The sequence below is a fragment of the Silurus aristotelis genome (genome assembly GCF_946808225.1).
Source record: "Silurus aristotelis genome assembly, chromosome: 12".
Classification (NCBI taxonomy): domain Eukaryota; kingdom Metazoa; phylum Chordata; class Actinopteri; order Siluriformes; family Siluridae; genus Silurus; species Silurus aristotelis.
Window position 1 is genome coordinate 5,628,545 of NC_139585.1, and position 14,036 is coordinate 5,642,580.

Sequence of the window (14,036 nt, forward strand, 5' to 3'; positions counted from 1 at the left end):
CAAGAGCTCCAAACACGTCTACATACACAAACCTCGACTGTAGTTTCAATAATAAAAATATGACAAATTATGATCAACAGAACGAGTAGCTCGAGTCGTTAGTTCTTTTGTCACGTGACTCCCATAATTATTGTAACAATAATGTCAAGATGTGGAGCAAAAAGCCCTGATTTGTTGCATTGTGTAGCGTCTTGTAACAATAATGTCAAGATTTAGACAAACAAAACAAAACAATGACCTATTGCGTTGCTTCCTGTACATAACATACAGAGATTTAGCGATGCTTTGCTCATGTGCGTCCAGTAGAAAATGAATGAATCACTCTTTGAAATGACTCATTTTTCTAAATCACATAAAGATTCAAAATGAACGAATCGTTAATGAACGACTCTTCACTACAATGAACTAGGGGTGGGCGATACTGCAAAATTTGGTATCGATCCGATATCAAATAAATACAGGGGCCAGTATAACCAATATTTATACAAACATGTACACTGAAGTTTGTGATTTGTGCTTTCAAAGTGGTATTTGTCATGTGTATGTTAAAACCCAGGGCACTTTTATGCCCAAAAAATAAAGCAAGTGTCCTTGTAATATCCATAACTCTTGCGAAGTCACCTAGGTGAAAATGGAAAAGAATTGGTTTTAGCCTACAGCCTAACAACAGGAGTCCCTTTCACAGTTACCACAAAAGGGATATTCAGTCATTTTCATATTTCCGGTATAAGCTAACATATACGTACGACATGCAGTGAAATGCTTTTTACGACTGTCCAGCATGAGGGAATAGGATTGTAAGAAAAATAAAAGAAAGAAAGAAGGAAAAGAAGGCAGACAAATAAAGTATAAAAACTATATAAAATATAAGAATATATAAAGACATATATAAGATATATATGATAAAAAAAAAAACAAGTGTTGAGTATATTTAAATATCAGAAAATAGTTTATATTTAATCATTTTGCTGAGTAAAATGCGCATTAACTAAAACTGAAGTTCTGATTATGACTACAATATAAAATTTCACCGCTACAGCTACTGTACCTGCATATTCATTTACACCCCTACTATGAATTCCCCCTAAGAGAACATCCCTTTGTGCGCCTGTCCATTCATTCATGTAGCAGGACAGTTCTCTTCTACATCTTATAGGCACTTAGCTTATACACTCTTTTATACAACTTTACAACAACCTTTACATCTCTGTAAAGCTCCTTTGAGACAACGTCTATTGTTTCTAAAAAATAAAAATTAAATAAATTCAGCAGTCCAGATAGTTTTCTGTAGTATTCTAATGTCTGATTTGAGTTCAGAACCAAACCAGACATTACTGGACAAGCCCAAAAGATTTGTATGTTGAATGATTGGTCAGCAAAATGGTGACGAGGAATCATTTTGTCTCAAAAGAATTAGAGTGTGTGGAGTTGAGTTGCATGGCAACAGCTAAAACTACCCTAACATTCCTTTGTGTGTGTGTGTGTGTGTGTGTGTGTGTGTGTGTGTGTGTGTGTGTGTGTGTGTGTGTGTGTGTGTGGAGGCAGTCAGCAAGCTCTGTTTGGTCAAAGGGAAAATACTTGTATTCTTTCTTTTAGACATTAAATGAAGGCATTTGAAGGTGTACTGAGATGCAGCATGAGAGGAAAAGAGGGGAAAGGAGTAGTTTGAGCTGTAACCCAGAGAACAAGTTCAATACACCGGAGGATTCCTTTCACTACACAACCAAACTCTACAACTCAACACAATGGCTCTTAGAAGCGGAAGAAGCTGCAAAGAGAAGGTTCCTTACAGGGATTTTAGTGCAGTGCCAGAGTCAGGAAGTCCTGCACAATGTCCAGAAAGTGCTACAGGTGACTATGGGAAAAGATTTCACCTACGCCAGGAATCGCGTTAAAGCCAGGGACACCGTTGGCCACTTTAAAACCTCAATTCCGGATGTGCATTTACTCGGAAAGGAGATGTTAGACACCTGGGAATGGTTTAAGAACAGCATGGATGTGACGAAAACCAATTATTTATTCGGACTCTTGGCTTTTTGTGATGCTGAGATGTTGCACATGTTGGGGAACCTGGCATGTATGCTGATCGAGAAGCACAACCTACACCTGCAGTGTAAAACAGGTATAACAAACTTTATTTAAAACAAATATATTTTATTTAATAGCACAGACAGACAGATAGATAGGATCAGTGGATCCTTAGTTCCAAGACCAGTAAGCACCCTGGTTCATACCATGTTCCATACCTTGGTCCATACCAGGGTGTTTACCAGTCCATCACAGGGCATGGTGCACATTTTTTTGTACACAATTTTATGTGTTTTTTTTTTTTTTAATTATAGTTATTTATTTAGATACATTTCTATTTGGTTTGATGCTTTGATTTGTTTCATTTGCCTTGTACTTGTACTGGGCACAATCATGATAAAGTTGAATCTAATCTAATCTTATCTGATCGTTACCTGAGTTTATGGTCGAACCCCCAACCTTGGAGCTCTGAAGTAAAAAGACTAGTTGTTAACCATGCAGCCATGCAGAATTGATTTACTCCAAAAGAGTCATACAAAAAAAAGGCTCAGTTACAGCAATACAGTTCTGGTAATACACGAGCATCCTACTCTTAAAATAAGTCCAAAAGCAGATCAACTTTTTAACACTAATTTGATATATTTGATAATAGCAAATATTTATTCATAATTTGAAACGCTGATCAAATGTATAGTCATCGCTGTGTTTCATGGGCACATTACAATCTGCAGAACTTGCATTTAAATTTTTATTTATTATTATGAAATCATAACAATATTCAAAACTGGCATATTCAAATGACTGATTGCATCTAGTCATAATTGGGAAAAAATATTTTGACTTGTATCTAACCATTTTCTTTTTTTTTTACAATCATAAATAAAACCAAACAAATCACCAATAAATCTTTTTAATCTGATTATAATTTTTTTTATATGTTTTTGCAGTTTTGCCAAGCACTGAAAAGGACAGCAGTTCTGTGACTGAATCAAATGAATCCTTCAGAACTAGTCATGATCTGGACCTTCTTGCCCGAGCTAGCTCAGTCTGCGAGTTCCCTCATGAAACCCGAGATAATACTGAATCAGACCGTCTGGACAGTAAGTCTGCTTTGCTTTTTTAAAATTTTTATTTAGAACAAGCACCAGGCATTACTCAGATCTTATAAAAAAATAATATTATTAATACAGCAAATATTTTCAGAGACAACTAAAAAGATCTGCAAACATATACACATTTATAATATATATATTTTTTTCCATAGCCAAAGGATCTGGGTGGAGTGTTGTGGAGGACATAGACTGCAATGATGTAAAAGATCCTGCCCTCATGGTGGTGCCTATATCTTCCAGATACATGTCAGGAATCTGCAAACAGCGAGACTTTATTCGAGCACTTCCAGTCGGCCTCGCCAAGAGGATTTTAGGTGAGAGAAGAGACATGTAGTAGCAGATTTTTTTATTTTTTACTCATTTGCATATCTTAATATGCATAAAAACCTCTTTAAAAGATCTTATTAATATTACTGTGTAGTGCATTATAAGTCTTAATTGTAATATGAGTACCGTGACCCATTCTCTCAAACACTATTTGATCCATACACTATGTATATTAACTTTTTATTGTGTTTAGATTTGAGGGAGTTGAGGGATTAGCAGGTTTCTTAGCTCTTAACTGTCGCACTTACTGACAGATCCTTTCAGCTAGAGGGCGACCGATAGCTATGTTGGATCGTACTTGCAGATTAATCAACCGATGGAAATTATGGAAATGGAAATGGAAAAAAAACCAACACCCCATGTAAAATAGTACAAAAAAAACCCCAGTACTGAATCATGAAAATGTGCTAAATCAAATAAATATGAATATATAAATTATATTAATACATTTTGAGGTAAATAAAAGATGCATTCAAACCGAAGCAAAAAGTAATACTCCAAATAAGGTAAAAAAGATACATCCAAAACGAATACAAAATAAACTTCAAATAAATATCACGTGGCATTAGTGATTCACCTTTAGAGGCTGCTCTCGTACTGTATAACGCAACCCGGAAAAACTATCGGTATGGATTTCTTTCCGTTAAAGCAATCAACTATTGGTGCAGATGGAATCTGCTGCTTGCGTTAGCACTATAACTGCATCCTCAATTTATACATTTGTTATTTATCTTTTTTGTACCTCATGCCTGTAATTTATGTCAGGCTGGTTGGAGGAGTCACGGTCACAGAATTTCATTGTATGGTCTAAAATACTGTTTCTACTACATATGACAATAAACTCTTGATAATGTATCCGCTTCGGACACAATTTTATCATCATATTGTTTGCAAAAACTCGCTCGCAACAATATCCCAAAATGCATTTATTTTTATGATTACTTATGATTATTATTTATTATTATATAATAATGTGTAGTGTTGTGAAAAGTCTCAATAATGTAAAGTTTGTGCTGTATGTTTCAGGCCTGTTGGATAAAGATACACTACAGAAGTGTAAACAAGTCTCCCAGCATTGGCGGTACCTAACCGAGGAGACCATTGCAGAGCAGAGTGTGAAAAAGATGGTGGAGGAGCAGGCCATGATTTTGCAGGTAAAAGACAGATAGTGAATCGGTGCCATGGTTGTACATTTCTACTTGCATTATTATGTAATATTACATCAAGTCGCTCTATTTATATGTCTTTCAATATGTGTGTTTATTATCTATATACCTAACTGAGATGTTTTTTCATAGGGAATTCCTTCTGTAGTCAACCCTGCCTATGCAAGGATCCGCAAGGTCCTAGTGCCCTTCAGATTAGGGGAGGTGTTCATGCAGCCTAAGAAGAGTTTTCAAAAATCTAAGGTTATTTTAAAATAAGTACTTACAAAAAAACTGTATCAGACAATACTTTATTATAGGTATTAGTGTCACAATATACAATATCTGTGTGTGTATGTGTGCATTCATTCCCACAGGACACCAGGGGCTTTGAAGCAGTCTATACAAAGATTAAAACCAAGGTTGTGGAGATGGAAGAAAGGAACGTGTACTGTGGAGTCTATAACAGTTTAATCATGCTGGACAGGTAAAGTGGAGAACGGAGCATTTAATTTTGCACTATAAAGTAAGAATACAGCTTTAACTACCATAATGTTTTACTATCTTAAGAGTTTACACTGTGGTAGTACTAGTACTAATAAAATACAGTATATGGATAAAAGTATTTGTATGGATTAGAGACAGTGGCATTGACTAAAAGACAGGAGGTGGAAGGTAGCAGAAATGAAGATGTTGAGGTTTTCGTTGGGAGTGACGAGGATGGACAGGATTGGAAATGAGTTTATTAGAGGGATGTTTTGTTGACAAGGTGAGGGAGGCGAGATTGAAATGGTTTGGACATGTGCAGAGGAGGGACATGAGTTATATTGGTAGAAGAATGCTGAGGATGGAGCCACCAGGAAGGAGAAAAAATGAAAGACCAAGGAGGAGATTTATGGATGTGGTGAGGGAAGACATGCAGGTAGTTGGTGTGAAAGAGGCAGATGTAGAGGACAGGGGGTTGTGGAGACGGATTATCCGCTGTGGCGACCCCTAATGGGGGCACCCGAAAGAAGAAGAAAAAGAAGAAGAATATATGGATAAAAGTATTTAAACACATTAATTTTTTAAGTCGTATGTGGTTCTTCCCCAAACCGTTCCCACAAAGTTGGAGGTACACAAGCGTACAAGATGTTTTTGGACACGCTAGCATCACACTTTCCCTTCACTTCACTACAAGACCTAAACCTGTTCCAGCATGACAATGCCTCTGTGCACAAAGCCAGCTCCATGAAGATATGGGTTGGAGTGTAAGATCTCTTGCTATATAAGAGTTCTGAACTCAACCTATGGGATGCATTGAAACGCTGACTGCACCCCAGGACATCCTCACCAATATCAGTACCTGACTTTACTAATTCCATTATGTTGAATGACCACAAATCTAGTGGAACATCTTTCCAGAAGAGTAAAGGTTATTATAACAGCAAATGTGCTGAGAAATCAGCAGCATTATGGTATAAGTAAAAAAAAGAAATCTAACGAATTACCCATTAAGCAATTTATAATTTTTACCTGAATATTTGTATATAATAGTAATAATTATAGTTCGAACGATTTTACCAACGATTTTACCAACACTGCGAGGTTGGATCGTACTTGCCGATAACCGAATAATCAACCGGTTTCGTTTTTAAAATGGATGCTAGACTAAAAAATATACAATAATAACACCATGTTAAATAGTACTAAACTTAATTACAAAAATACAAAAGTAATGTAATTTCAATGCTCACCTTTAAAAATTGCCATTTAAAGCATGACTGGATTTATGTGAGATGTTAATTCTTCAAAGTAAGTTGCCGTTCTTGTACTGTATAAATACAGCAGCATCTTTATTCATTTTTGCAGATAGCCGATAGTTCCAGCAATCAAGTATCGGTGCTGAATAATCAGCAAAACCGATGAATTGGTCGACCTCTAATATTATTATAATGAGTTGGTTTTTGGCTTGCTTGTGCTTTATTACAGAGAAGACCACAGCAGAGTGATCCATTATGATGGAGGCAGTAAGGTGGCACTGGGATCTAGGGACCGAGCCGTGCGTCTTCTTGACATGGTGCTGCTGAAGGAGGTTCCCCCGCGGATGTATGGCCATGCAGGAAGTGTGAGAGCAGTGTTGGTGTGTGAGGAAAGAGAGTTGGTGATCAGCGCCAGTTATGATCTCAGCATCCGGTACGATTAACTTACACCGACACAGACAGACAGACAGACAGACAGACAGACAGACAGACAGACAGACAGACAGACAACCCTCTTAAACACAGTTTGTGCATTTTATCATGGAGATGCAATCAATTGTGTCTGGACTTTGCTAGAAAGCTGTTCAACTTCAGTGATTGGCTAGTGTAGGTAATGAATGTGTAATTTCTTTAACAATTTCAACTGCATCCATGGCTAAGCAGTGGTCAGTAAAAATCCAATTATAGCCACCCATAATTTTATTTGCCAGATGCTGGAACATGAAGACTGGTACATGCATGATGCTATTCTCTGGACACATGGGCACCATCACCTGCCTGGACCTGAACAGGAACTATCTGGTCTCTGGAGCCAGAGACTGCAAAGTCAAAGGTAAAAGTGGTTCTAAAAGTTTAGGTCATTTAACAAGCCAGGTCACTTTCCTGGCAGTTTCTTTAATATTTATATTGACACACATTGCCATGCACTTGGGGAAATGTGTTTGTGTCAGTGTGGAACCTGCAGACTGGTCAGTGCTGTGACAGGATGAGGTTTTGTCACCGAAAGCCTGTAGTGTGTGTGAAGACCGACTCGACTCTGGTGCTCAGCGGCTGTGAGGAAGGACTGATCAAGATGTGGGACATGGAGACAGCAAATCTTTTAAAGGTAAACTAACAAGATGAGGCAGGAACTTTTAGGCCTAATGTGCAGTGTCAGGTTCTACAGCTGTCAGGAAGAATGTCTTTCTTCATCTAATACAATTGTTTTTATGTCTAGTATGACATTAAACATCTATACCATTATATTATTATATTCACTTATATTACATTATATAATATTTTATATATATATATATATATATATATATATATATATATATATATATATATATATATATATATATATATATATATATATATATATATATATATATATAATTTTATATCCTGATCAGTAAACAAAGGGGTTTGTAAACTATTGGTAAATTTTGTGTGTTGGTGTTTATAGGTTACCCAGAGTCACCAGGGCTCTGTAAGGTGTCTGTTCCTTGACCAGTTTCACATCTTGTCCGGAGGATCAGACAGTAAGGTGCTGGCCTGGAGCACTGACCATCAATTCAAAAAGTGTCTTATGACCTTCCAGCATCCACGGTGAGTCTTGTGTGAATAAAGTGAGGGTCTTTCAGCTGTGTTATACCAGAAATATGATATGGCACCAAATCCCTGATTCCCATTAGCCACTGAACCCACACATGCCATGTCACAAGGTTATTGGCACCTGATTCACATTTCTAACAAATTAGCGCTTGTGTATGTATTCTCTTTGTCTTAGCATTGTAATTCATGTTTGCACTATAACCATTTTTACATTTGCTTCCCCTTCCTGCTCCTCCTTTTACATGTACTTGGTTGCATATAAAGATAATTGTGATATGTCCCATTGGGTTACCACATGTTGATTATATTATCTTTTTAACAAATTTTTTTTGTGTAACACTAACAATATTTATTTGATAAAGTATATGCAATGAAAAAAATAACATTATTCTTTGCAAATCTATGTACATGGATGGTTAGTTCAGGTTCTTGCTTGTTTTATTACATTGCCATCTTCATCTTCTCTGACAAATTAACGATACTGTTAAATCCTTCCGGAAAACCTTAGCATATCAACAAATACACATTGTTTTTTATATGTTTATGTGGCACATCGGCCTTACAATTTATAATGCAAGCCCGTACCTGCAGACGTAACTATTATCAGAAATTTTGTTAATGAAAATAAAGCAACACCTTTTGACCAATCAGAATAGAGAATTCCACTATGAATTAGTTGAAGGTCCCTTACATTAGTCACATGTACATTACAGAACAGTGAAATTCTTTCGTCACATATCCCAGTGATGTTAGTAAGCTGGGGTCAGACTGCAGCACTCCTTGAGGGTTGAGGCTCCAAGAGTAGCAGCTTGGTGATACTAGAGTAAGAATTCACAAGCTTGCGATCAGAAACTCAAAGCCTTAACCACTGAACTCCTTCCTTTCTCACATTGCTTACATGTTGTTTTGCTGTAGGGAAGTGGTAACGGTGTCTTCCCTCTTCTTGCGAGTTATCACTGGCTGTGTGGACGGAAGGATCCGGATCTTTAACTTGCTCAGCGGAGACTGTTTGAGAGTCATCAAAATCGGCACAGATGAAAGCCCTATACGTTCTTTGCACACACATCATAATACGTGAGTTTGGCCAGAAAACGCACACAAAATAATTTTTTTTTCAAAAAAGACATTTTTAGGGCATTTTTTTTGTGTATGTATGTGTATGTATGTGTGTGTGTGTGTGTGTGTGTGTGTGTATGTATATATATATATATATATATATATATATATATATATATATATATATACACACGTATCTCACAAAAGTGAGAACGCGCCTCACATTTCAACAACCATTTTAAATATTAAATTTTCTCGAAGGGACAATACTATAGAAATTAAAGTTGGATATATTTTAGAGTACTGTATTTTTCGGACTATAAGTCGCTACTTTTTTCCCACGTTTTGAACCCCGCGGCTTAAACAACGAAGCGGCTTATTTATGGATTTTCCTGGTTTTTTCCCGGTTTCACAAACTTCAAGCCAAAAAACTGAGCCCCATAACATTAGACCAATTAAATTTCCGAACGGAAACGAAAAAAACACACCTCACCTTTTGTTCTGAGCTGCACGGCATCAGGAGAAAAAACTTTTTTTTTTTTAACGCATGACGATGCTAAAAGAAAAACTCCCAAGAGAAATAGTTGTGAAAGGAAGGAGGAAGACAGTAAACAATGACTTTCTTGATAGTCTACTGTTTAGATAAAAGCCGTTGTAACGCGTTGAGTCTGGGTGATGGGAGAGCTCGCTAACTCCAGTTGCAACAGAAATCATATAAGCACAGACAGGTTTCCAAAACTCGTGCTTTTTAATTTTTCTTGGCAACAGCGTTACGGGTTAGTCAAAGAAACTTAGAAACGAGCATCAGAAAATAATAAGGACATATTCCTCGGTCTTGCACACATGCAGTAATAGCGGAAATATTCGGCGGCAGACTTTTCCCAAAATGCCACTCTGCTCTTAAAGGAGCCGCAACATATTTCACCCGTTACACCGTGTAACAGACACTGTCTTTCGTTAAAGCCTGTGTAGACTTCATTAGTTTCAATCTAGACACCTGCGGCTTGTGTTTAAAATAAAAATCTTTGTCAAATTCAGTGGGTGCGGCTTATTTATGGGTGCGCTTTATAGTCTGCAAATTACGGTAGTCAATGTGCAGGTTGTATAGCAGTACAGATTTACTGTCCTCTGAAAATAACAACATACAGCTATTATTTTCTAAATAACTGCCAAAAAAGTGAGTAGTGATAACAGCTTTAATGTCGTTTTACCATGCAAAGGCACATGTCTTATTCATCATGCTTTTGTCTGCTTGACCATACAAATCTTTTATTAAAATCTGGTGATTTGAGTGCAATTCTCTCATACTGACCACTCCATGTTCAACATGGACCTTATGGTAAAGACTCTCTGAGGAATTGAAAATCAGTATTACCCTGAAACCGAGTTACAGTACAATGGTCAGGGTCATACAGAGGTTTTCCAAGACTGGTTTCACTCGGAACAGACCTTACAAGGGCCCATTAAAAAAGTCGAGTGCTTATGCTGTGTGTCAGGTGCAGAAGCTGCTTCAAAAAAACAGACTTGTGAGTGCAGCAGCGTTGCTTTAGAGGTTGCAGAAGGCGAAAGGTCCGCTTGTCAGGGCTCAGATTGCACACTGCAACAAGTCGATTTGCAGGCCGTCGTCCCACAAGGAGCCTCTTCTTAAGCTGCTCACAAGAAAGACAACAAACAGTTTGCTGCAGACAACCTGTCCAAGAGCATGAGTTACTGGAACCATGTCCTGTGGTCTAATTAGACTATGTGAGGAGGTAAAAAGTGGCAAGAAAATTGTGCCTTGCCTACAGTCAAGCATGGTGGTGGTGGTATCATGGTCTGGGGTTGCATAAGTGCTGCGATTTGGGAAAGGGAAACATGGATTCTAAAATGTACTTTGACATTCTGAAGCAGAACCCGATGTCCTCCCTTCAGAAACTGAGCCGAACAACAGTTTTCCAACATAATAGTGACCCCAAACACATCGCCAAGATGACAACTGCCCTTCTGAGGAAGGTGAAGCTAAAGGGTTTGGAGTGGCCAAGTATGTCTCCAGACCTGGACCCTATTTGAGCACCTGTTGGGCATCGTCAAGTGGATGGTGGAGAAGCGTCATGTATTTAACATCCAGCAGCTCCATGATGTCATTATCAAGGAATGAAAAGAATCCCAGCAACAACCCTTGCAGCTCTGGTAAATTCCATGCCCAGGAGGATTAAGGCAGTGATAGAGAACAATGATGTTCAAACTAAATATTGAGACTTTGGACACAGTTTTGATATGTTTAATTAGGGTGTTGGCAGTTTTGTTGGCAGTTATTTAGACAATAATGGCAGAATGTTGTCATTTTTAGAGGACAGAAAATCTGTACTGCTGTACGAGCTGCACATTAACTACTCTAAAGAATATCCAAGTTTTGTTTTGTAGCATTGTCCCTTGAGAATATAATAGAATGTATGTTTATTTATTTCTCTTTGTTTCTCTCTCCTTCATAGTATTGTGGTGAACAGCAGCAGTCGGGTTTTGTCTCTGCAGTTTTCCGAGCAGCAGTGGGATTACAGCGCGCCGCCGGAGCGGATAATAGATCACACACTTCCTCAGCATAAGATCCCTGCTGCTTTATCAAGCTCAACTAAACCAAAGAAAAATGGAAGGAGATCCAGAACACTGTCTCTCTCCCAACAGATGAGGAACCTCTCAGCTCTCAGCATGCATCACTTACATGGTGTGTACTGTTCCTGTCCATCAATTACATGTTAGTGGGTTGTTTTTTGTGCTGATGTGGGTTTTGAAATGGAGACAGCTCCATAATGTGTTGTTTCATTATATGTAATGCTTATTTGATTCAAGGCTTTATTTTAACTCGCTCCTAGAATTTAGATTCCGATTAGTCAGAATCAGTTGATTCATTGTTTATATCTGCAACTTGGATATAGTGATAGCTTTGCTGTGTGTCAGGTGCAGAAGCTGCTTTAAAAAAAAACGACTCATGACTGCAGCAGTGTTGCTTTAGAGGTTGCAGAAGCGAAAGGGCTTGTCAAAATACCTTTTATTCCAATTAGATTCAAGAATTTAACAGCACTTTTCAATGTGCCTCATATGTGATGTAGAGCAGCACAAAGTAAAATCAAATAGAACATCAATATTGGCATTATATTTCACAGAAAAGCACTACCTGGCCCAGAGATGTTTAATGACCCCGAGTGAGAGAGCTGTGCGAGAGCGTTTAAGAAAGAAAAGCCCTCATCAGTCTATCACCCCCACCCAGGTTTTCCTAAAGGTCCGTCCGAGACGTCAGCCTGAGTTCAAAGGATCTCCTCCTTCAGCTCAGAAAGCATCAAAACGGTCACATTCTGCCTCCAAACCCTCCTCATTTGAAGGCACGCTAAAAATTTACACACCCCTGAAAACCGACATGCATCCCAGCATCCAATCTCCATCATTACTCCAAACTTTGCCTAAATCCGCATCCACACGCCCCCATACGGCCTGTGCCACCACCACCACTACCCAAGAACCTAGAATTTCCTTCATTAAGGGTGAATCGAAGCATCCAAGCCATCATGTTGATTTTGAGACTCCTGCGAGATCCATGCAAATCCATTGTCCACTGGATCCGTTCCGAGAGAGCGGAGGTTTTCAGCTCAGGACAGACACCCAGCTGGAGGAATACAATCAGGAGCAGATGCAGGCTAATTTGTACACACTGCCAAAGGAAGGGAAGAAGAGGCAGTGCAGGGCATCCTGGAGACTGAAAGTGAAAGTTGCTCCTGTTAAAGATCCGTAACTGTGTGAGGAAACATTCATCTAATAAGATAAGGAGGTATCAAAAAGGTTTGAGACTAGCGCGCCACAGATTGCCGATTGTCCTCCCTCGGATGCCTTAAAACCTGGCAGTAGAACCCGGTATTAACAGTCTGGCTCTTGCGGACAAATTCTCGCTGCACAATGCTGTGGATGTCAAAAAAGACGATGAGCATGCACATGGTCGAGCTGCGGACCTGCCTCGCCTTTTTCGGTCATGGCGATGAATGGCTCTTCCACCTCAAAGACCGTTGCTTCGTCTCAGGGTCAACCTGTACGCCCAAGTTTCATCAGCGGTAATGATCCTCGACTTGAAAACCCGGTCATCCACTGCACGCTGACGGAGTTCTTGGCATACAATAAAGCGGTGTTCCTTCTGCTCCTGGGGACGAACTTGGCAGCAACACGATGCATGTTGAAATCACTCGTGCGGATCGTCTTGACTGTTCTGTATGACACACTGGGGGGGTGAGCTCATTCTTCCTGATCGTCTTCCAGTGATCTTCTAACGCTCTTGAAGCGTGCATGCCATTCTACACACCTTGAACAACTGGTTGCAGCATCGCTGTAAACTTGCAGTATCATGTCGAACGTCCCTGTGGCAGATTTGCCCAGTTTCACGCTAAATTTCACGTTTGCTTTGTGTTCTAACTCGCTGTCCATGATGAAATCTCAGACATGGTAGCACCAGTTGCACAGCTCCCGATGTACATAGGACGATGTCTTTCGACACACTGACTTATTAAGTTCGGTGTTCCCTGAGACTGTGTGTGCAGCCTTGTGCTGCCATCTATTGGCATGCTATAGAACTAGTCTCCAAATTTTTTTTATACCACCTCATATAACCAACTCCAGCATATTGGTATAACACAATACAATGGTGATTCCCAAGGCAATGTACAGTAATCCGCCGCTTTACGGGCGGTTGGAATCTCACGCCCCCAGTTTATCGTCGAATTGCATTTGCCATATCTTGCGGATAACATGATAGACCAAAAAACTTAGAGGGAATAGTTTTTATGCCGTTTTATGTTGAAATAATTACATTTATTAATAAAAATCAAATGACTATATACTTGCAAATGATTTCTGTGTGTGTTTAAACTGTGTTGGAGGATGATTTATGGCTTAAACAATAACATTTTTGGGGTGGCGTCTGTTTATCGTGGTTTTTCGGTTAACGCAAGCAGTTTTGGAACGTAACCACCGCAATAAACGGGGGATTACTTTACTATAAATTAGTGGTCACC

At 38.8% G+C, this 14,036-nt stretch overlaps 1 protein-coding gene across 1 annotated transcript; it reads left to right on the forward strand.

Annotated features, from left to right (window-relative positions):
• Nucleotides 1–1,544: 1,544 nt before the first annotated feature.
• Nucleotides 1,545–13,752, forward strand: fbxw10 (F-box and WD repeat domain containing 10). Its single transcript, XM_083556460.1, is given in 14 exon segments — nt 1,545–2,122; nt 2,976–3,128; nt 3,293–3,454; nt 4,494–4,621; nt 4,766–4,876; nt 4,990–5,099; nt 6,584–6,787; nt 7,065–7,186; nt 7,305–7,459; nt 7,802–7,944; nt 8,866–9,024; nt 11,478–11,707; nt 12,147–12,707; nt 12,710–13,752. Coding segments are annotated over 14 exon segments (2,781 nt in total). The 5' UTR covers nt 1,545–1,629; the 3' UTR covers nt 12,760–13,752.
• Nucleotides 13,753–14,036: the final 284 nt, after the last annotated feature.